The sequence below is a fragment of the Aplidium turbinatum genome, chromosome 2 (genome assembly GCF_918807975.1).
Source record: "Aplidium turbinatum chromosome 2, kaAplTurb1.1, whole genome shotgun sequence".
Classification (NCBI taxonomy): Eukaryota; Metazoa; Chordata; class Ascidiacea; order Aplousobranchia; family Polyclinidae; genus Aplidium; species Aplidium turbinatum.
Genome location: NC_137473.1, coordinates 53,095,630 through 53,119,915, shown reverse-complemented (window position 1 = coordinate 53,119,915; position 24,286 = coordinate 53,095,630). Strand labels below are relative to the sequence as shown.

Below are 24,286 nucleotides of genomic sequence, written 5' to 3'. Positions count from 1 at the left end.
ATGAACACTTTCAGATGCTTGTGTTTCTTTGTGGAAATTCAAAATAAAACTTGTTTGTTTCGAGTGGTTTATACCGTGTGAATGTCTGGTATCTAGCAAACAAAATGAGTTTGCGCTGACGCCGCCAACTTTTTTTACAAGTTGCGTTGTCGCATGCGGCGTAGCCTATAGTTTTTCGAACGTTTGCGCTGACGGCGTCAATATTTTTTGTATGCGCGTACATCACTGGTTGTGGCAGATACGTTTTCATTTGGCATTGCTCTTTCTATGCATGACTTGAATTTTACTGTAGCCATCTGAAATGATGAAACATACTTTACAAGTTACAACTCATTTAAAATTTGAACTACTGCCATTTTGAGAATTTAAATTTTGTTTTACACTGTCGTTAATAATAATTGTAATTTACAGCACAAGTATAATGGCTTTGTGACTTATAGTTGAGAGAGAGTAAGACATATACATGTAGTTAATTAGTTAGTAAGAACATAGGTCTATTAATGGCCCTGGTTTAAATGCTTCGTTATGAGATTACAGGTAGGCTATTTAGGCTATCTCCAGGCTTGATGCAATTTAAGGCTGTTCAATTATCATACAACTCCATGTCTTGGTTTTTTCACTCCCCCAATATAAAGACAAACTCTCTACCAAAGCTCCATGCAACTCAATTTCACGGATTCGACGTGGCAGTGTCATAATATTTGACCAGGCCTATAAACTGCATCAAACGTTCTATGAATATTCAACTCAATCAACTGCACTGGAATGTACCCATAGCGATCGGTATATACAGCACAGGCATTGACAACGTGCGAGCTGAAGGCCAATGCAATTTCGATTTTGAACTTTAACCGTACCTATTACTGGCGTAGACCCTATGTTCTCGCCCTCTGCTAATTCAGCAATTTCACATAGAAGCAGTGACGCTAGAATCCTGAGATTTCTTGACTTTTACTTTTTTTTTCTTGCCCCAACTTTTAATCCCGATTATGTTGGTATCGGATAATTGTGAAGTTCACAATAAACCTTTTGTCACAGCCAGTTATGAAATGCAAGAAAATTGCTGATATTCAATAGCTTGCTTGACAGTTTACTATTAGCGTGCGGTTTCATTCTGTGTTAGTCGGCGGCGCTAAAATTCCATTCTGTACCCAGGCAGCAAAATCCGTCATTTTTACATTGATTTCCTAATCCATTCCCAATCTATCATGATAAATTTCAGTCTTATGCCGCTCTTGTGAGCATGTTTGTGTTTGCGACTGACCCCGATTCATATCATTTATCGGCATTTTGAAATTGACATTCAGCCAGCTCAAATGATACCCTAAATTTCACGGTTGAGCCACCCATTGTTCACGGTTGATCCCCTATTATTTCACTTCCAAAAGATATCCCAAAAGAGAGCTCAATCTGCAGCAAACACAATAAACTTTTCTCTTGAACTTCTTGCAAATAAACCCATAATATTAACCAGTGGCGTTGCTATCGAGAAAATTATAAGGGGGAGTGCTAAAAAAATTACCCTCAAACTGGCGCATTACAGAAAGAATTACTTTTATAGAAGTTTAAGAGGGGCAGTGGACTGCCCTCCGGCTACGCCACCAGTTCTACGCATCAATTACGGTACAAAAAAATTAGGGCAGTACGTAAGGACTTTCGGCTCATAAACTACAGTCCTTATGATAAACACATGGCTCAACCGTGAACATTGTAAGTGGCTCAACTGTTAACATCGCCGCCATTTGCGAAATTCATAAAAATTTTCCAAGAACCAACTGGTTAATCAAGCAACGAGAACTACTAAAACAAACAGTAAGTTACCCTTACCTATCCCAGGACTTCGATTAAGACAACGATGAAACATCGTAAGAAAAAATAACACAATTCTTATTTCTCTCAAAACTACTTTTACTATACGGTACCATTTTACATTCAACTGCTTCACAATTTTTCTGCTTGTAGAAAATCCCTAAAACTACATGTGCTGATGGACTTTAAGTTTTTCCATATTTTTGTTATAAAACGGTTGACTAATCATGCACGACGTTGCGATAAAACCGGATGGATCAACCGTTACCCGGCTCAACTAACCAAACCTTTCCCTAAGGGTTTTGACCAACGGTATACTTTTTCCCGTTGTTATTTGATATAAGCCGACGAGTAATTAGCAATAAGAGAGACGTAGACCTGATGGTCTCGGCCAGTAACGCCAAAAGGAAGCAGTAACAGATACGGTTAAGCTAAATTTACTTTATATCCCTTTGGTAGAGCAGTAGTGATCTTTGTAGGAATAGGATGATTCTTATTTTTGTTGCTTTTCCCAATGAACTTTTATCCGTGAAACGGCGCTACAGAGTAATTAATGACAACAAGCACGGAGGCAACGGTGTATTATTTCATGAACAGTAGGCTACATTTACATAACATCAGCTGGGCAGACGATTTGACAAGTGCAACAAGCAAGGAAAATACTTTGAAGAATAAGATTTAACGATATTTTGCGAACAGCGTACAACAAACACAATATTTTGATCTTTGTACATTACAGAGATGATAAAATGCATCAAACGATGTTTCCAAAAAATAACACTCACGAATAAGCGGAAACAGAAGTAGGCCAATGGCTCCAACGAGTAAGTGAAGTTATTTACAGGACTAAACACAATATTTGATATACATAAACAAGGGTTATCCTTCTAAAATGTGGATAAACTACCGTACGTATTTTTATAACGCCAAAGCGACCACAGAACATGATGGGCCTTCAAAGTACGTCAAGTGAAGCCACTCTCCTGACAACAAAGGAGATGTTTTCATTAACCTACTTGATCTTGGCATTAGCTGTAGCCTATAAGTTTTTTTTATATATGGATTTAGTATATTTTTCAATACGTTTAGTGAAGTTGCTATCAGTTATGAAAGCCTTTTTCCCTTTGGCTGTCTTGGTTGAATGAGATTTTGTAACCCGTACATTTGACATAGAAAGCTATCAGCCTACTTTGCGTGGTCATCGTTGTAGGCTAGACACAAAAAAGTAGACCTGTACGCTGCTATACATTACGATAAATTATTTTGATAGGCTGTTCAGCACGTGAACCAAATCAACGCAGTTAAATGTCTTACGAATAATCTTATGAAAACACAAATGTTGAAAAGTAGCAGAAAAATTTGTAATTTGCATAATAATCAAGATAAATACTTGAAATCCTACACAAGTATTTTGATAAAACTACATTTTGCAACGTTTTTAAACTTTGTTTATTACAACTTAACTGTGTTGTGAGCAGTAAAACATAAATATTTTAATAGCACGTTACTGCACTGTTATTAGCGTAGTTCAAAATAGCATTTCTTCATAGGCACAGCAGTAGCTTCTTGTCGCTTAACCTTAAAAAATGCGAGATTTTTTATCTGAAACATTTAAATGCTCTCTCTTTTCCTTCTTATTCTTGTTGGCTATATTTGTTGATGGACAATTGTCAAGAAAATATCTCCAAGTAGCAGCAGCCTAGACCTGTTCTCCTGTAGACCATCAATTTCCCTTTTGAAATTTGTTTGGATTCGCCCATTCTTTCACCCATGTTGGCCAACAGCCAGCTTCTCACAAAGGCACGAATTTAAACTGGGGCTTTTCAGAAGGGAACGATACAAGACGAAACTTTACTTTGATCGGCTTGTGATGATATTCAAGGCGATACTTTTCAAGGATGGTACAAACAAGTAGCTGCAATTCTTGTGTGGCAAATTTTCTACCTGGACACATTCGAGCTCCCAATCCGAATGGACCCGACATAACAAACCTGTAAATACAATATTGCATCATTGTTGCATCTACTTATAACTATAAACTGTTTTGTTTTCAAAAAAAATTTACGTGGTGGAAATTTGAACCATTCCGTTATCTATGGCAACTCAAGACTAATAAAATAACAGTGTCCGATACATCAAAACCAAGAGAAACAAATTTGACTTCTGTGATGTTGCCATGAGGTTTTTCGCTGATGTAGGGTAAGGAAACTTCGGTTAAGCAAGTTAATGCCATGATTTCTTGGTCATCGTCCTTTCAAGACAAAAAAAATAAGATTACCAGTCAGATAATGAAGGGAAAGGTTGCAATATGTTGTGGACCAAGGTTTAAGATCCATTTATGCATCAACAGTTGGACAATATTCACACCGAACATACAAAACTGTCTTCAGCATACAAAAACGTCACACCAAAAATGTCGCTTGTTTGTTTCCTTTTACCATTCACACCAGGAATACAAATTCTGAATATAAGGAACTGTGTCCCGAAAGCTGGTGCAATTCTTAGTCTACTTACCATATTACCACAGAGAACTCGCAGCATCCGGCTAAACAGGTCTTTAATATCTAGATTGTGAAGTAGCCTAAGCAACGATCATGCTGCTAAAAGCGAAACTCAATCTACAGTATTATTTAAAATACTGCAGTTTATGCTGGTAGAGTCATATGCAAATATAGGTTACCTCGTGTCTTGTCTTTCCTTCATAGATTGATAACTGGTCCACCTTTCTGGTAAGAATGTGTCTGGGTTGTGAAAATATTCAGGATTACGACTGTTCACCATGTTAGACGTGTTCAAGATATGGGTGCCTGTTTAAAAAATATATTTAAATTGCAAGTTTTTTCATGTGCCTTTTATTTGCATGAGCTGAATGTGCTATAGCGAAATCGGTTCTAAATAAAGTATTTTAAAAGGTTGGATTGTTATTCTAATGCCAGCATTCCATGAATGGTTGGTTGGTTTGGTTTTGGTTTTTGAATCTTTATCCTCGGACTGACAAAGCCTTGATAAGTTATTCCTGGTAGTTTCGCGTACTTGTAGAGGTTTTTGACCCAGGTCCGGTTACCGAGATTGGCAGAGTGAAGTTTTCCGATTGTTGAAGTGTTGTTGCCGGGGAATTATTCCATCCTTTAGATGCCGCTGAATGGAGAGCAGTCCTTAGAATGCAAAATAGCAGTGCCTAGTTCTCGCTACATTGTTACTATAACTTTGAATTTTACTCAATCTGATAAAAAAAATAAGTCTAGGTTATTTGTGAATGCATCTTTTCACACTTTAAGAACGGTGTAGGCTATAACATTATTAGTTGTTGGTAACATCTCGTTGTCATCTTTACAACATTGGTAGGTGAGATTTTCCTGCACCCACATTGTCAGTCCGATAAGGGTAAAAAAAGCTTTCTTTACAAGTCATTTAACGTTGTTGCTACCCTTACCCAATGTGGAGCTTACTAATGCATACGGTATTGATTATTCAGTCGACAATTTTGCTCACTAATCCACCTTTTGTGGTAAATTTCTTTCAAAGTTTCCTGTTTAACTTACAGTAGGCTACACAGGTCAATTGGTGTTGTGAAAGTTTTCCATGCCTGAGGCGTCTGTTTATAAAGTAACAGAAACATCTGTATAGGAATTCTTACCAGCTGGTATTGTATATCCAGATAGAACGATATCCTTCGAATATCTTCTTGACATACTGCTGACGAATGGGAACATTCGTTGTGTCTCGCGTATGCATGCGTGGAGATATTTCATTCGATGGAGTGACTAAATGCACCAGATAACCGCATAAGAAAAGGTTATAATCTCTGATGTAGCCTAATCTTGCTTTATTGAAATAAAGTTTCTGATACAGATATTTGAAAGTCGTGCATAGCCTACTATTAAACCGACGCTTCTGAGAGAAAGCAAGACACTCAGAACATTAAAATGTGTTAAAATTTATACGGCTGTTATACGTTATGTTTGGACCAAAGAAATTTTGATGACCTTCTCTGCAACAGCAATAAATCAACATGAAAATGTTTTTGTTTGACTTCAATTTAGCCTATTTAAGAGTTAACTTTAGTCTAACAAATACCTTTCCAGTTAATCCTTCCGCTTTCACAACTGAAAGCACTTCTTTCCTAAGCTTTTCTTGCTTTTCTGGATTTGTTGCAAGTGCGTACATGAGAAAGGCTGCACTGTTCGAAGTGGTGTCGATGCCGGCGATGAGGAACTCAGTCATTAACATCAACTTTTCGCTATAAAAGTTTAAAGTTTAAGTTAGTTGTTTTTGAAAACTTTACATAATTTTCTTTTAGTTGATAAGCTTATTAATTTCTTTATATAGAATTCGTGTACACGATATGTGCAGTTGTGCATGAGTCGGTTGAACTCAGTCTTATTGGTGAATTGAGACTGTATTCTGATATATTTTGTGCGTGAAATGCACACGAGGCAGTGATAGCAAACACTGCAGTAAGGGAATCATCTGAAGCACACAAACGCAAAAGTGCAATGAAAAGCTGCTGGCTTTAATAGCAGCTTTTATTATGTTGTTGGAAAATGCATATAAGCGTCGGCTACTAATGTTTTATTTTATCAAATGCCTTGAGACAGTCCTCTAACCTGTGCGTCAAATTACTGCTGTGTAGAATGCTTTCAAGATTGGAAAGACGTCCCTTTTTTTTGTAATTTATTTCTTCCATTATGCGTTTCATATGGTTCTTAATGGCACACACTTGCCCATAATGAGATTCTCGAAGATTCTGCAAACCACGAATGAAAAATGAAAGATACAAGTCACATAATCAGTCACATGTCACATGACCAAGTTCGTGGACCTTTCTTGATTGTTTGATTGAATCTTTATCCTGAGACTGGGAAAGCTTTTAGCAGAGCTTAATCTTGGCAGTTTTGCATATTTGCAGAGGCTTTGAATCACTGACGAAGGCTCGGTCACCGAGATAGACAGAGTGGAGTTTCCGATTGTTGAAGTCTTGTTGCCGGGAAAGTATTCCATCCATTAGATGCCGCTGAAGGGAGAGTAATCCTTAACGTGCGTTGCTCAAGCGCACACCCCGAAAGTCGAACCTGCGCCGCTTGATCTTGAAGGTTCTTAGTTCCAGAAAAAAATTTTCTGCAATGAAACTATTTTTGGGGGGGGGTTCTGTAGGCTACTGCCTTCTGACATACTTGAAAATAGATTTGTAAAAACTACCTACCCTACACTTTTTACCTTCATATCTTTTGTTTCCATATATTTCCACGTTGGCAATCCGTATAGAAGTCTTCCCATACATTCAAACATTGTGCGGTTATAATCGATCATTTTTTGAAGGTCTGGATTTGGAGAGTCATTGAATGCTCCTATGCGACAAACTTGTATTACTGTGCTTGCTCAACAAAATTTGTTCATAAAGCAAAAGCGTTTGTGACTTAAGGATTATTTGCTTGTTGACTTGAATCAGCTGTTTCTATGTCATTAAAGTCATTTTCATGCTCGAAGTGATAAAGTTTAGAATTGACTTGGAATGCACAATAGCCTGTTTTTATTTGTTTTGTAAATTTAATCTGCTAAAGCAATGATGCAAGCCAAAACACAAAAGAAACAAAAACCATGAAATTATTACGCTGAATTATCAGGAAGCGTATAGAGTGAACTATCTGAAGTAGGCTATATTCATTCCAAATAAAGATTGCAGTTGTCAGCCTGTGACTATCAACCGTTTTACGTCTTTAAAGTGCAGTCAAATCGGTGCTGCAATACTAAGATCAAATTATGAGGCAAGCGAGTCCATTTGTTACGTTAGCCTAATACAGTGGCGTAGCCAGGGGGGGTGGAGGGGTTACAACTCCCTCCACTTTGGCACGCGTGTGACGTCACGATATTGAGAATGATGCTTTCAGTCTCAATGTCTCTAAAAAAAAGTTTGTCTAATTTTAAACGAAACTGTATTAAAAGAGCGAGTTTTGCCAATACCAAACATTCAAATATCTCAGCCAGGAATTAGCAACAAGAAAACATAGAGACTTAGCTTTATTTTCGAAAAATGCCCAAGAAAACATAATATCTTATCCTTTTGCTATGCCACCGGACAGCACCATTTTACAGGAATATTTATATCCACATTTTTGTTGAAAATGCTCTCAGAATGCACCAAAGTCAAAGCAGTTTTTCAAAATTTTCTGGGGGAAGCCCCCACACTCCCGCCGCTGGGTGTCGTCTTTGGCAAAGACGCTGTCGGGCTTCGCCCGCCGCCCGTCAAAACCCCCCCTTTTCAAAATTCCTGGCTACGCCACTGGCCTAATACTTCGACTTTTAACATCATATTAATGATGATTATCGCAAATAGACACAAACTTATGAATAAATACCATAGCTAATTGTAAGTAACCGGTACCTAATCTGGTGTCCAGAGCAAATACCCCCGTTCCCTCGCATGCCCATTTGTTCAAGGCAAGATCGAACTCCGAAAACTGAAAGACAAAGGTAGATTAGTCTGCTGCCTGTACAGAATCTAATTACGGTGTTGGAAAGCCCTTTTTTTCTTTTATCTGCACGAATAATGGTTTTCTTCTCCATAGTATGCTTGTTTCAAACTTGAATTCTTCATGTGTATTGATTATCACTTGTTAGCTGTCAGTTTAACTGCTTTGAGTATGTTCTCGGTTGTGAGATAAAATATTTTATACATTAGGTTTGCTTTAGTGAGCTTTCAGGAATTATTTGTTTGAATCAAATTAATAAGACCAACAAGTATGATCTTGGTCTTGTCTTACAACAGATTATGTCGGTTTTATAGTTCAGAAGAGGTTTGTTTGTGATAGGTCAAGATTAGTTTGCAGTTTTCTCTTTCCCGTTTTGCTGAGGAGAATCCAAACTAATTTTTACCTCGTTGTTTTTGTCCAGGTGCTTTTCAAGGTATTTTAGAAAATCTTTTGCTACTTTATGATGTCTTTGAGTAAATCTCCATACCACATGGTTCCTCAAAAAATGTTTGTTGATTATTTGCCGGATCTACAAAAACAAACAAATGAAAAATTTAAAGTAACACCACACTCACAACCTTTCAAAATTTGTCGTCATATCAACTGTAAATTGTTTTGACTTCGGTAGGCCTTCTCTTGACTTTAGTAATAATTCGGCTACAAATTATATGCAACTTAAATACTAGTGTTTCTGTTTTATTCAAAAATACTTCACAGTTTTCCTCACAAACTTGACTACAATTTCAAACTTCACTAAAGCGACTATACATTATTACGTTGCATTCACATTGTTATGTTTGTGCTCGGTAGTGCCTTTCTAATTAATCTTTGTAGGTTAATGCAAGTAAGCTGATCACTACTTCGTAAAAAGCAATGGGCAGTTCAAGAGTTTGACCTTAATATCTAAAGAATCGCTTCTCTCGTGCATTGCGTGCAGGTTATTTTTACTTACTCTATACCACTCTGCTCCGTTTGTGTTCGTTAACCCGCAATGTTCTCCAATCTGTGCTCGAACGTTTGCTAGAGGCCCCAAGGGGTCGCGATGGGGACATGATCCCTCATTTCGAAACATAACTTCCGTGTCATGGGGGGCCGACGAATAGACGATATATTCAGTGACTCCTATAATAAAATATATATTTTAGCACAAGTAATAAAATAGAAGCAGATGACTCACTACTTGTATTATACGGTGAAAAAGTAAGTATAGCCTATTACAGTTAGCCTACTTTGTGCACAAGAATACTACCACACGATAGAACATACAAAGTAAAGTAAATCCAATAAGCTGGATAACTTGTATAATAATTCATTGACAAAGCTTTCGCCGCCGTAAATCCGCTTGTTTAGTATCTTATTCAAATAGAAAATAGTTTTGGCACATAGCTGCATTTTCACAGGTGTCTGACTTCTTTCAAAGACAATTCACAAGGTAAAGCAACTAAGAATATGTAACACATAGTTAAAGTTAACAATAACATATTCGCAAATACATAAGCTTTATCTACATTTTATGAATAGAATTTGGATGTACTTCTTGTAGTGACTTTTTGTCATGTAGGAGAAGCCGTTATGATAAACTTGATAAGATTACAAAGATTAGGCTTCAAAAGTTACATTTTTTTACAATTATTGGCAACTTTTGCAGCAGTTACATTGAAGTGGACTCAATAAAGTTCATGAGTGGGGCTTCCAGAAAATATTCATCAAATGAAGATTAATGCAACATCACACCTGGTAATACGTTTTCTTTATATAATGGTCCCAGCTGCTGGTGTCTCTTGACCCAATGTTCTCCCAAGTATGATGCGTCAAATTTCTTCAATGAAGTGTAATCCAAAGCTGTTCCCAGTAAAGGAAAGTGTTTTGGCTGAGGTATGTCTTCAAATCTGGCCGAAGATTTTTTATGTGCATCTGGTGGTGAATAAGAAAATTAAAAGATAAGCCGCTGAGCTTAAAATTATTTTTTTGTGTGCTAGAAATTTTCAATTTTTAGGTTGTTGTATTTTCAACAACAAAGCTATCGGACTAAGAACGTTCATTCATACAAACTTGTATCACTCAGTGTTTTCAGTGTTGCGACTTCATTTATTTTACAAACTGCTTCACAGTGGAAATAGAAACAAAATGGATAAATGGAACCCTTCGCTTTAGGAAAATGGCACCGAAATGGCGTTTGTTTTGCTGCAGTAACTTACAACCTTTGCTTTATAAAAAGCTTGATTGTGACTCACGTTCAATAACTTGTGCTGTGGACGGTATGCCTTCCTCCAAGTTTGGTAAGGCTAGGGTGCTTGCGTATCTACTCAGCAGTCTATTCAACTTCATGTTTTATTGCTGGAAAAAGTCACAGTCACTAGATTTAAATTTTGAAGTTGTCGCTGAAAAACATATGTTTTAATGATAGCAACTTTTGCCTCATTAAAGAAATAGATTTGAGCTTTCCATTTTTAAATGTTTCAATAACTGCCATTTTGTTTGCTGTAAAAGTACACTACTTAACCTTATTATGGCCTCGTAAACATAAATTTGGCAGATTTCTTTTCCTTTTTCGATTTTTCTTTTTTTACATCTGTTTGAATAAGGACCTTCTGATGATCCTCCTTTTGGGGTGAAACAGGCTGTAAGAGGTGTTAGAGAGTAATAACTATATTTGATGTAAATTTGGCAGATGTAAGTCTTTTACAATATTTATTTCACAACTTAAAGCACGTGATGGACAGGTAAATTGACTGATTAGTTTCTATTCTAGTTCTATTCTTTGTATGTTTTTACCGCGCGTAGTTTTTTTATTATAAAAATTCACTTTTTCTTTCTTATCTGTTACTGCACTAGCATACTAACACGTCTTGGCTGCATCCCTCAAATGGGTGCTATTGCATGTCGCCTGGCCAGGTTGTGTTAAAAGACGATGGTTCTTTTTCGAACCCTGGTATTTGTTGTTGGTTTTCGAGGTATTGCAGAGCTTTTGCGTCTTTTCTATCTACGTTGATATCATTTGTTGCGTCATTGTTAGCACTTTGATGTCACTATTTGTCAGCTTAACGTCAGCAAAGTTTTGTCTGCTCTAAGCGTACATAGTATTCGTAGCTTCGTGGGGATTTATATCTCTATTTTTACAGAAGAACTTTTTTAGATGTAGGTTTAGCTTTGCTTTATAATTATACCATGCACGTATTCTAAAGCCATCAATAAGGTTAGTTGCACATAAAGCACAAAAATTGATGTTTTGCTAAAGACTTTGTTTTGAACGCATAATGTCCTCGAGAAATGCGAAATGTCAAAATCACCCGAACTTTTACTTTGGTCTATTTGAAGTAAGAGTTAACGGCTCGGCTAAATATACATAAACACCTCGATAGGTGTTAAGCTGGACACGTAAACGTGTGGTTTCTACTAAAAAAAAGTGGAACCCGGGTGACGACCACTCTAATAACGAGACCACTCCGTTATCACGACTACTTCAGAGCGGTCTTAAATATTCTTCATGTTAATAGGCTACTTTGCGTTTTGGTTCAATAGCGCGGCCACCTCTATTTCCAGACCGCGACCACGAAATAGTTGATTTACAACTTCACTTCGTCAATCTCGGTTATAGGGTCGCGTCATGAGTCACTTATGAATGAGGTGTCAACAAAAACAATGCAGGCAGACTGAGAACGTCATTATAGTCATAAACTGTATTTATTAAGTCATCGCAATGTTATTGTTTTATCATAAAGTGTCATAATGCATCAATAATTACCATTTCAATGACGTTACTTAAGGAGACGTACAGTAACGGCGAATCGGTGTACAACTGAGAGCGCCTGTTGTAGCGGCACATGATCCTCCAAAAATCTCATTCAACGTCACAGGTTATACTTATTTGATTGAGGAAATCTTTTTCTTCGGACTGAGAAAGCTTCTTAAGAGCTTGTTCCTGGCAGTTTCGCATACTTGTAGAGACTTTAAACCAGAAATTTTGTTTACTGCACGATATTTTCCTGCATTTTGTAGGCCCATCAGTTATCACGCCCACTTTAAAATTGAAGTTCGAGGGCTCTTGCTTCTTATTGTACGCATGGGCCTATTTTTTGACTGTTTTGAAGTTTTCCCATCTACACCTCAGGGGCGTATCCTCAATGGAAGCAAGGGAAGCATTGCTTCCCCTGCCAAAATTGAAAAAAGAGAAGATGATATTTTTAAGTAAAACGATTTCGTAATTTCTTTACCTGAATACGAATTAGAACAGTTTCTAACTCACGTCCCCGTATGATTTCAGCTCGGTTTTAATTTTAAAAAAGTTGGAAGCTAACGGATGCAAAGATTGTATCGCTTCCCTTGCTCTCGTTTTTGCTATAAGGAGAAACAAGCGAGAGAAAAAGGAAAAAAAGCAGCGCAAAGTTTGCGAGATATGTGTCTCTTTTAACAAATCGATGGAAGCAATATTTAAATTGCTTCCAGAGTTGCCAGATTGGACGAATTCCTCGAATTAGGCTTTTTTTTAAATTAACTCTTCAAAATGCATAATCAATATTTCTCAAACATCGTAACCTTACCAGATAAAACCATATTCACCATTGTTCAAAACATGTTCTATGCTTGTTTATACTCGTAATGTGGCCGATTAAAACTCATCCGCTACAGTCTTTTTATATTTGCTATTTTTTGGGCTACTTTTAGAATTATTTTTGCTACAGTTTATTAAAATACGCTACAAGTCATAAAATATATGTAGCCTACATTTTATAATTTTTAATAGAAGCAGGTAAATAGGCCTATATCCATTTGGCCTTTTTGTCTAATGTTTTCCTTGTTTTGGCCTTTTTTGTATTATTTTGGCTTTAAGACCTTTTCATAGTCTGGCAATTCTGATCTGTTGGATATTGTGTCAGTGGGCTAGGACGCTAGGTAATGAGAAAATCTAAGGCGCTGTTATGGTTATAATATCGGCCTAGTAAGCAAAAGTTTAAGCCAAATGTTGGCTTTACACTGTCATCTTGGCTGGGTAGACTTTGGCATAAAACATGATATGTGAGGTCTAGGCTAGAATTGACTTGACTGAAATGAATTCTGGCTTAAGCTACTTCAGCAGTAGGTACCGTAGCTGTAGCTGAGTTTTTGGTGTTCTCTAATTTTAGCAGCATATTTTGCCCGTTTGTGTGTAAGAGCTACCTTTAATAAGTTAATAGCTGTTTATCTGCTAATAAATTTCATACAAATATTACCCTAAAAGTGTTTCTAGAAAGCATTATAATCGATTATTTGAGTGTAATTTTGCAAAAAATTTCCGGGGGGCATGCCCCCGGACCCCCCTAGAATACACGTGCCTTCGGCACGCTCTAACCCCCCACGAGTTATATTGCTTCCCTTGCTCAACCAACCAGGATACGCCACTGCTACACCTCCTATTAGGAGACCATTACTAATTTAGATTTATTGTCATCGTTGTAAATATGCTGGCATTTTTATCTTTGCGTTGTTTGTAAGACTAAGAATCGATTTCGGTGTGTTTCAATTCCAGCACGACTGTCTTTTAATGCCTTGCTTTGCCTTGCTAAATTGCCAGTTCTTTTTTTATTAAATAGGATTAAGGAACAGCAGAATAATTATTATCACTATCGCTAAGCAAACGCTTGCTGTTAATTCATTTTATGAAATAATTCGTTTTATGTTTTCATCGATTACATACAACTGTTTTCCTTAGTTTTTGTTCACAATCATTCTGTAGCCTATCTCACTTGCACCGAACAACCTTGCTTTATATACATATAGTTTTTGTAGAAATTGTTTGTTTATTTCTTTGTGTAAAATTTTGTTTCGTTTGTTTCAGGTAATCAGTATAAATCACCAACAATACACAATTACACATTGTTCAAATTATTGTTATTTTTCTACTTTCGTTATGACGTTTTTAAGCAGCATGAGTCATCAAGCTTCCTTCAAAGAGCCTTTTTTTTCGAAAAATATACACAAATTGCAAAAACACGGACAGTTCGAAAATATTTTTCTGTTACTTTTTAAAGCATTTTTGGCAGTAAAAACAAGTGAGGAAGCGGTTGCCATAACAGATTACATTTCTGGAAATTTTTCTTCACCATTGATCAGGAAACTTACAGTAAAGTCAGCTTACGCGGCCACAAGTATGATGATATCATCATAATGATATTTATCATCCAGACAATGGTGCTTGTGACGTGAACTAAACGTTTGTCACATTAAGTCGACATAATGCTGCAGATTTTTGTCTTATTTAGTCATCAGGTGCGGTGCTTCTTCCTGTGCATAACAGGAAAACATCTGAACAGGAAAATATGTTTCCGTTTGATTTTAACAGAAGTTGAAAATATTTATTGGAAATCCAACCTTTTGACGAATTTCATACAACCTCTTGAAAGTAGATTACTGCATTCAACATTTGGTTTCCACCATTATGACGTAAGAGCATTCATTTTGTTTATCTTCTTCAACAGATTGATCAAATTTGATTAGCTGTGATCTCCCTTATGAACTGCCTTCATTTTGTTCTGTCTTTTGTTTTTATTATTGCTTCCGGCAGGCTTTTTATTCCTGTAACTTGCTTGATATTGTCAAAATATTTCATTTTTTGTCGTCCTTTTGTTCGTTTGCCTTGCACCATCCCAGTCGACATTGAATTTTCCAACGAGTTGCTTCTTGCTATGTGTCGTTTATACAAAAATGTTGAAGACATTTGAAAACATAAAATTTTCTCGTAAATTAGTGTAGTTTATTCATGAGGGGTCTTTCATGCAATGATGAAAAAGACATGGATTAAAATATGTCACTACTGCTTGGAAAAAAAGCTCATCTTTCTAAGATGCTTATCAATGAGTTATTGCATTTTGGTTTCAAAGTTCTTTCAAAGCATTTATTGGTTGCCGAGTCTTCGTTCTCCTTTTCATACGCATGTCAAAAATAACAAATTGCCGAAAGGAAGTAGGCCTGTAAAGCAAGCTGTAAAGCAAACGTCCAGTGGCGTAGCTAGGGGGGGGGCGAGGGGGGCGGCACTTTCAGACTACGATTTTTGATTTTGATTATAATCTGATAAAAAACGCATTTCATTTTCACATGCTTTTTCTTGAAGGGGCGGCAAAATTTGAATCCGCCCCGGGCGGCACATTCCCTAGCATTCCCTAGCTACGCCACTGCAAACGTCTTATGCAGATGAATGCTGGAATGACGGTGCAGCTGTGGTGCACGTCGGTGTACAGTAGCCTATTGCTAGCAGCGGCGGTGATGTGGTTGATTACACGGTCGTGTCATCCATCGTAGTGCTGCATGTCCCTTAAGGTCTCTCGCATAGTAGCATCCGCGAGATACATATAGGCTAGTAAGTAAGGTATGCACACGGTAGTAGGCCCATAATACGATAAAAAGCACAAAAAATGGTTGAAACGACTAGGCGGCATGGTGTAAGCTTACAGCTGATAGGGTGTGTAACTATAATGGTACACAAGAACATACTGAGAGAAAACCGGTAGGCGTAAGGTGGCTGGTATGGAGGCTAAAATAAGCGATTTGCCGCTGAACAATTCGCTTTATTAAATTCCAATGAGCGAACAACAAAAATCAGTTACGTTTGACAAGCAATAAATTTATGGCATTGCGCTTAAAAAGTACAGTAGCCTAAGTTACACAAAATTGTTGTCAAATTAACGTGTGAAATGTTATGAAGTATCATGTTTTCAAAGGATATTTATGAGTTTATTTAAAAAAAGGGGGGCGATTACTTTAAACCCGTATCAACGTAAAGCCAATCGGGGATCCGCGTAAAGCAGATACAAAAGCATCAAAAATTTAAGAAAAATGTGAACACTATAATATAAACGACAACCTTTGTCGTTTATATTATAGTGTTCACATTTTTCTTATATTTATGAGTACTTGCATTTTTTACTTTAGAAATAAGAAATTTGTAGCAAAGCCAACTTACCAGATTTTTTATACTACTTGCTACTTTGCCACTTATGCTACTTTGGGGAGAATCTTTCTAAACTTGCTTGTTTGAGTATCACCAGAATGAGGCGCAAATTATTAATTAACCTTTTATTTATTTTCAACCAACTTACGTTCGGAGGTCACCAATGTGCTAGTAGGCAAACATTTCTTTTACATGTTTGTTGATGGTTTTATAAGGTAATTAATTATATTAAGACTGTCTGTCTATCTGATAAAATTCTATTTAATTTGACTCAACTAAACCTTATTTACTCAATTGTTGTTTATATCATACTGTCGAGTTAATTAGAAGTTAATCATATTTTTGTTTGGACGAGCCCCCAGTGTAGAGTTTTTAATACTGATTGTTTTTTGCTTATTGAGAGACTTCGAGTCTTTAGCTACAAAAGGGCAATTTAGGGTTTTTGTCTAGCGGTATGAATGCCAAAAAAAATCAAACGAGTTAAATGTATTTTTTGTTAATCAAAATTACAAGCTCTTATTCGAGAAATTGAGAAATAATTATCCTGTCCAACTCTAACCACTTTAGTTTATTGCGACGGGTGTCAGAAAAGCGACATTCTCCCGTCGTGAATTTTATCTTGTTCTAGAGTCGTTCGGTTTGTTCTCTTTTGAAAGTCTGTCTGAAAAGTCCTTTGCAATTCAAATGGAAGTTTTTTTGGTTTGTATATGTTATGAGCATTTTTCAACTCCCCGCTTATTTCATAATGTGGTGCCTTTTTTATCAGTAATATGGTGAGAGTTATGAAAGCCAAACGGTTACACAGTTATATCGCTTCAGAAATAGGGATGTGGTGAGCTAAATTCCGTGAGAGTGGCATTTGTTAACAGGAACCGTGACCTAAATTCCCTGAGAGCAGAATTTAGGTTTTGAATTTGCAGAGTTGAAATGCATTTGCAAATTGCAATTCTTATAGGTTTTGGTCATAATTTAAATTTGTTAGTTAGAAACATGGTACATGTTATACGTCTACAATATTGGCAATACCGTAAGTATAACCACTTCCACTTGAAATTCGTTTCGAAACTTCAGCAGGCTTTTCGCTCTTTCGTCTGTTGAAGTGCATAATTCTGTGTGTAATTAGTCACGTAAGAATGCGCTGTATTTCATATTGTACCATGAAATTACTTTTAGACACTGTGAAAAGTCTAAAAAATTGTAATGGCAAGGTCATGCCCACGTGTTGGTCTACTATTTGTAAGTTAGTGGTGGCAATCGCTTGCTTGTAGAACAAGATCAAAATGTGCATCATCCTCATTGGTGACCCCCCCCCCACTCATTGGAGTGGTTGGAATGACTAGGACGAGTTGAAAGTTATTGTTGAAATGACTATGACGATTTTAGTCCACTGTCCAAAAATCACCTCTCCTAATTCTAAAAGTGGATAGAGCCCCTGGGGATCACCTTTGTCTTTAGAATGCTCTGAGCACGTGGCTGTTAAAACAAAAAAAAATAGAATCTGCATTTTCATGCTTCAAAAAAGATGACCCATTTCTGACGTCATTTGACACTCCTACTTCCTTTGTGCTATCTGATAAACCTGCGCGTCGTCGGATTAATTTCCGTTCGTTTAGCATTGAAATCAGCTGCAGAAGGCAATCATACGATCAACACGTGATCATAGTGAAACGTCATGTCATTTTGTAAGCGTGGATAGTATTTTGAAGTTCTCAAAGCTGCCAGTTCATTTTTAACCTTTGTTTGTACCACGTTACCCCGTTGCCTTACAAGTGGTGGTAAGGATACAAAACGTTTTATTTTGAAGGCTGATGGTAAAACAGACAACACTAAAGATTCTCAAAGTCTTTGTAAGTGCAGCAGAACTTGATTACAATCGTGTTTTATGGTGTTAACATTAGGGCTACCATACGTCCTCTTTTAAGAGGATTTGTCCTCTTTTTTTAAGAAAAATGAACTGTCCTCCGAGGACACTAAAAAATGCTCAAATGTCCTCTTTTTTTGACAGTTTGGGTTTTCATGCTTATATTTTCAACGGGATTATATTGCTTGATGACGTTTCAGCGACGGCTTGTAGGCTATTTGTTTTCTAAATATTTTGTATAGTATAGGCTACCAATGTAACATGCTGATTTATAAATTCTACAAGACATTGGCGCATTTTATGGAACTGTTGTTGAACGCTCATTGCCGGGTTCACTGTAAGACAGGGGTGTGCAACCTTTATTACAGAAGGGCCAGATATTAATATCTGGGTGAAACCTCGGCCGCACGTTTATTTAACATATGCTTTCTAGTAGTTGCAGGCACAAAAACTTAGTTTTTCTGTTATTCGTGTTATTCTTATGGCATTATTAGGGGACCTTATCTCTTTGAAGAAATAATAAGTTAAGATGCATAAATTTCTGAAGAAAACTGCTATTCAAATTTATTGTCACACTGACTTTAAACGAGTTCACTGAGAAATTGCAGCTGGATTCTTTTCCGGACGACTTCTTCTGTTTTAGAAAAAAATTGTTCGCACAAATACGTTGAGCCAAAAAGAGCCATTTTTGAAGCCATGAATTTTTTCAAATATGGAATGTCATCTTGGTTGAGAAGTTTTCGGTAAGAATCGCCAAGATTCATTTTTAAATACTTTGCTTTCAAATCCGTTTTTTCTTGAAGATCAATCAGTTCGTTGGATATCAGCTGGTGCTTTGTCAATGTTTGTGTTGAATGGCGAAGAGAATAAGACTTGAAGTCCGTGAAACGAGCCAAAAAATCATACAATAATATTTCAAATTGGTCCGCAAGTTGAGTTTTCTCCTCAGGATGCATTCCATAGTCTCTCAAAGTTGGAAAGTGGAAAAGATTTCCTGTCTGTATATGGGATTTCCAAAGTCGTAATTTGTTTATAAAGCCTTTTATGTGACCATACATTTGATTTGCATACACTGATTTTTTTTCGCTGCAGTCTTGTATTGAGATCATTCAGGTGCGTAGTTATGTCAACCAAGAAAGCTAGATCGCATATCCACTTTTTGTCTTCCATTTCAGCTATTGGGTACCCGTTTCAAAAAATTCACGACTTCTTTCCACAGTTTGTAAAATCGTCGCAACATGCATCCCTTTCTTAACCAACGCAACTCGAAAAAGTACAGTAGCCTACATCTTTATGTGTCGTGTTGAGACCATGCAGAAACTTTTGAAACTGACGATGGTTGAGCTCTCGTGCTCGAATGAAATTACTGCCTTAACCGCGGGCTCAAGACGTGTTTGAACTTCAAGGATTTTGCGCACAATTTTCGCTGGTGAATAGTAGAATGAAAAATAGCTATGTCATCATCGATTTTTCTCTCCTTCAAGGCAGACTTCAAGGGACCTATGAATCCAATGCCAGTTCCGGACATGGATCAAGCAACATCAGTTACGATTCCGCATAAGCTGGACAAGTCCAGTTCTAGCTTCCCAAAAGCATCAATTATTTCAGTAAAGATGTCAGCACCAGTTGTCGTACCCTTCATTGACTGTAGTGACAGAAGCTCTTCCGTTTCGTTTAAGTCTTTGAGCACTCCTTTTTACATATATGGCCATCTGTGTTGTGTCCTTCTGGTCCGTACTTTCATCGATCGCAAAACTCCATGAAACAAAGTTCTTCACCTTATCCCTGAAAGCGTCACTGATATCACAAGCAAGATCATCGATACGCCTCGCTATCGTCCACCGTGACAGACTTATTTTCTCGAACTCACTCTTCATTTTAGGGCACATTTCTTCTGCGACATCGATAAGACACTGCTTCACAAAATTACCGTCAGAATACGGTTTTATAGTTTGAGCTGTTCCCGGTGCAATTCTGTGCCTCTGATCTACTGACATTCCAAATAATTAAATACAATCGGATTAGCGGTGGCTGGTGGGAGATTTCTAAAATGGTTAACAGAAGGTGTGAAATGTAATCTGCAATAATCCGCTCTAATGAATTGTTCGCAAGTAGACTACCAGACTAAACTAAATTATAAACACGTTTCGCGGGCCGCACACAATTCAAAATTGGCACATCTTCGCGGGCCGCACAAATTTTCTTCGCGGTCACATTTGGCCCGCGGGCCGCACGTTGCACACCCCTGCTGTAAGATATTAAACGACATTTTTCAAGGCCATGATCACACTTTCACAAAAAATTATTCTTTTACCTACATACGTTTCATATTGATACAAAGCTTGTAGACATTGTTGATTACCAACTCAGTTTGGTTCGTTTGTTACTTGAAACAAATGTCTATAAGTGCAAAGTGTATAACACCTAACCTCCAGCAAAAGAAATCGTGGCATGGATAGGCCTACATATTTGCAAGGAAAGGGTCAGATTTTTTAGTTCACGCCGTTTTTAGCATCTTAACGGTTATGTACAGCCTACTGTTTCAATCATACAGTATTTCTTGCAAGTAATTTAACAATTTCGTTAAGGCTGACCATTCCTTGTTGAAAAAAGTTAAGGCTTGGCTACCTAGAGATCGTGCCTGATTTGTCACATTTTGCAGGTTTTTGCGATCATGGCCGTCTGACTGAAACTGTCTAAAAATTAGGTATTTTTTTCATTTTTTGCTGACTCTTAATAATATAGCCTAAAACCATTTGTTGTCTTAAGGAAGCACTAAAAATGAGAAAAAATAAGTTAAACATTCAGTCAATCTGTTTTCTTGTTTTTTTTCGGTAACTGTTGCTGCGTAGGCTTACTGTAATGATCTAAAATAATGTAAACGTTTCTTCAAGCGTAAAATTCTACTTGTTAGCGAAACATGTCCTCTTTTTAGGCGATAAAAACATGGTAGGCCTAGTTAACATGAATGTTGATACATGAATGGATACATGAATGGTGTTACATGAATGCTCCGCAATTCTGACGCTTTCGTCAAATCGTCGTATTTCACTGGTGCTGTTGGCAGTTTATTTGTTAACAATTCTCCTCAACAGCATTATCTGCTAACTGGGATATTGTGTTTATTAGCCTATTGTTTGTTTTTGTTTTACTTTTGTAGCCTATTGTTTGTTTTTGTTTTACTTTTTGCATGTTTCGTAACAATTATGGACCTATTGGTCTGATGCAAATAAATAATGAAATAATAAATGGCATCTGAAAGATCCTTCGAAAAAGTGTCACTACAAGTACAGCATATGTCATTATAACAGAATTCTACTGTGTTACAAGTTAGACCAAGAGATGAATAACGCAGTGACAACTTACCTTTCTAAAGATATTATTAACTTGAAGCTGTAAAGTTACAACAAAATCTTTGCGACTGTTAAGACCAATCTATTAATTTCAGTGGTTCAGAACCTTTCTTTTTCGTTATAACGACAAACAACTAACCCCCTTCTCGAATGGCTAACAAGTAACAAGCACCTGTAATCTAGAATGCGGGGCTAAAGCTCGGTAATATTTAGTTTTATTGAGTGGAAATTTCTCAAGAATAACAGCAAGTCAGCAACAGTTAAGCGCCATGGACATAAAAATCCTACAATACCATTAGTAGGCTACACGCTACAGGGGTTCTCAACCGGGACTAAGTTTCATCTATGAAGGGCGTAACTTACCAAAAAAAAAAATAGTCCGACCACATAAAAATTAATAAAATGTTGATTTGAAAAAGCTGATGGGCATAAATTTAGAAGACAGTCAGCAACAGGTAAAATTTTTGAGAAACTGCGCGTTTAGCAGAAATAGGGCGTCGGCCTCCTAAACCTAAACAGATGCCACTTTGACCCACGTACGAAAGTTTGCGCTGTGCAATTTATTTGAAACAAGACTGCGCGTCAAGAATATTTTAGTTTAGCCTTTACAGTATGACCTATTGTTGCATACGCAAAAAGTATAATAAACTTTTTATGAACCTTGACACAACATTATGACAACTCAAACGGTCATGTCATCGCTCCGAAATATCTCGATATCCCAGGTTATTGTATCACCCGATAGAGAATAGACCAATAGAGAAACGACCCACCCTATTACTTAGTCTTGCGTCCTTTTCACGTCTTCATCAACCGCTTTGCAGTCTGTGTATCGTGATTGGAACGCTCTGAGCGACATGCCTTCAATCAAACTACAGCTTTTGAGCAGCAGCCTTCATGGTGCGTGACTTCTTCACCCTTCTGACTTCAAACATCAGTAGAATAGCACAGTATTCTAGTGTTGTTGCAGTGGCGTAGCCAAGAGGGGGGTTTTGGGGGTTACAACCCCCCCTTTAGCACGCACAAAACGTCATGATATTGAGAATGATGCTTTCAGTCTCTATGTCTCTAAAACAAAGTTTGCCTAATTTTAAACGAAACTGCATTAAAAGAGCGAGTTTTGCCAATACCAAACATTCAAATAACTCAGCCAGGAATTAGCAACAAGTAAACATAGAAACTTAGCTTTATTTCCGAAAAATGCTGAAGAAAACATGATCTTATCCGTTTGCCATGCCACCGGACAGCACCATTTTACAGGAATATTTATACACACATTTTTGTTGAAAATACTCTCAGAATGCACCAAATTCAAAGTAATTTTTCAAAATTTTCTGGGGGAGGCTCCCCAGACCCCCGCCGCTGGGTGTAACCTTTGGGTACCGCCGTCTTTGGGTGCCGCCGTCAAACCCCCCTCCCCCCCCCCTTTCACAATTCCTGGCTACGCTACTGTGTTGTTGGTATTGCTAGTGTCTGGCTCCAAGGTTGCCAGCTTTTAGTTCTGGAGTTGTTAGTTGGTGATCTCATTTAGTAGCCGGTTGGAAGCGGTTATGGATTAATTTCAACGTAGGATTGGTCCATCTCTGCTCGTTTTCTGTTTAATATTCCGTTTGATATTATTCTTGCTGTGCTGTCTTTCGCCTTCACATCTGGACTCAAAATAAATCAAAACGTGGAGCATTCCAAACTGTGTGTCCTGGTCACCCCTTGCTACCATCGTCCCCAGGGGTGTTGTCGTCGTGCCGACGGCTAAACAAGAGCGGGCGTCTTAACATACGACACGCTACGTCCGCTGCAGACTACAAACAATATACCAAGTAGTCTGAAATTGCTTGGCTAACTTATCCTGGACTTACAGTGATACTTTAAAATAGAGGTTCTCAATTTTTTTATCCCATCAACCAACGTGCCACAGGTTCAATACGATCACCACTCACCAAGTACCAGAAAGTTCTAGAATAATTTATTTCAATGAAGCGTATTGTGAAATCTATGGCTATTATTCTTTAATGAACTCTTCTGTCGGATCCAAGCTTGCGCCCCGTAGTTGAAGATTTAATGAACGGGAAAGCAGGAAAGCCGATTTTCGTGTCCACCTTCAAGCATGCCTTGCCAAAGACACAGTCATATGTTCTTGAGTGGTGTCGAACTGACGTTCTTTCGAACGTCAGACCAGAGCTCTCAACACTTGCCTTTGCGGTTTATCTATAGGGGGGGCACATTTTCAAGTCACATTCTTACTCGAGTCCAAGACCTTTCCTACATTTGGGTTCAATGCTGGTCATGGTAAACGAATCTTGCTTATACTCCTGCTATGGTTAAACTTGAAGGCCGTCGTATGAACTTTCAGACCAACTATGGAACTTGTTCGACCACACTAAAAGATTAAAATTCGGTTACTGTATAAAGTATGTAAAGTTTACACAGAAGATAAAGTCAAAGGAATGAGAAAACGTACAGCAGACAAGCAATTTAACGACACTTGGCGAAATAGCCCAAAAATCACCACCCAAAGCACATAGGTAATCTTTGTTGATGCGCAGACTGTTGCATGCAAAGATGGCGACTGATGATGATGGAACTCTAAGGTTGTCATGTGGTCACTTTGCAGCTTTCCTTTATTATTTTCTTGCGCGATGGCAGTGAAACGTTAGTTCATTGATTTTTTTTTGTGAACTACAATTTTATTACCTACTGTGTCTTTTTACTGCTGCTTTTGTTACTGTTTGTACAACAAAATACCACGGCCAGCTTTGCCTACTCTTGAAAACCAACTGTAGGAAAATAGATTTGCCAGCTCGGGAAAAATACATAAGTTAGAGATTGACAGAGTAAAGTTTCGGATGGTGGTTGAAGTGTTGTTGTTTGT

The 24,286-nt window shown here is 37.5% G+C and overlaps 1 protein-coding gene across 1 annotated transcript; it reads right to left on the bottom strand.

The window, feature by feature from the left end:
• Positions 1–2,385: 2,385 nt before the first annotated feature.
• On the bottom strand, positions 2,386–10,607 carry LOC145764410 (cytochrome P450 10-like). Its single transcript, XM_082576026.1, has 11 exons — positions 10,514–10,607; positions 10,014–10,193; positions 9,232–9,401; positions 8,683–8,808; positions 8,192–8,267; positions 7,027–7,157; positions 6,417–6,556; positions 5,887–6,049; positions 5,447–5,573; positions 4,490–4,616; positions 2,386–3,800 (listed from the first exon to the last, which is right to left on the bottom strand). Exons 1-11 carry the CDS (start codon positions 10,605–10,607, stop codon positions 3,602–3,604), a joined length of 1,533 nt encoding a protein of 510 aa, XP_082432152.1. The 3' UTR covers positions 2,386–3,601.
• Between the last annotated feature and the right edge of the window lie 13,679 nt (positions 10,608–24,286).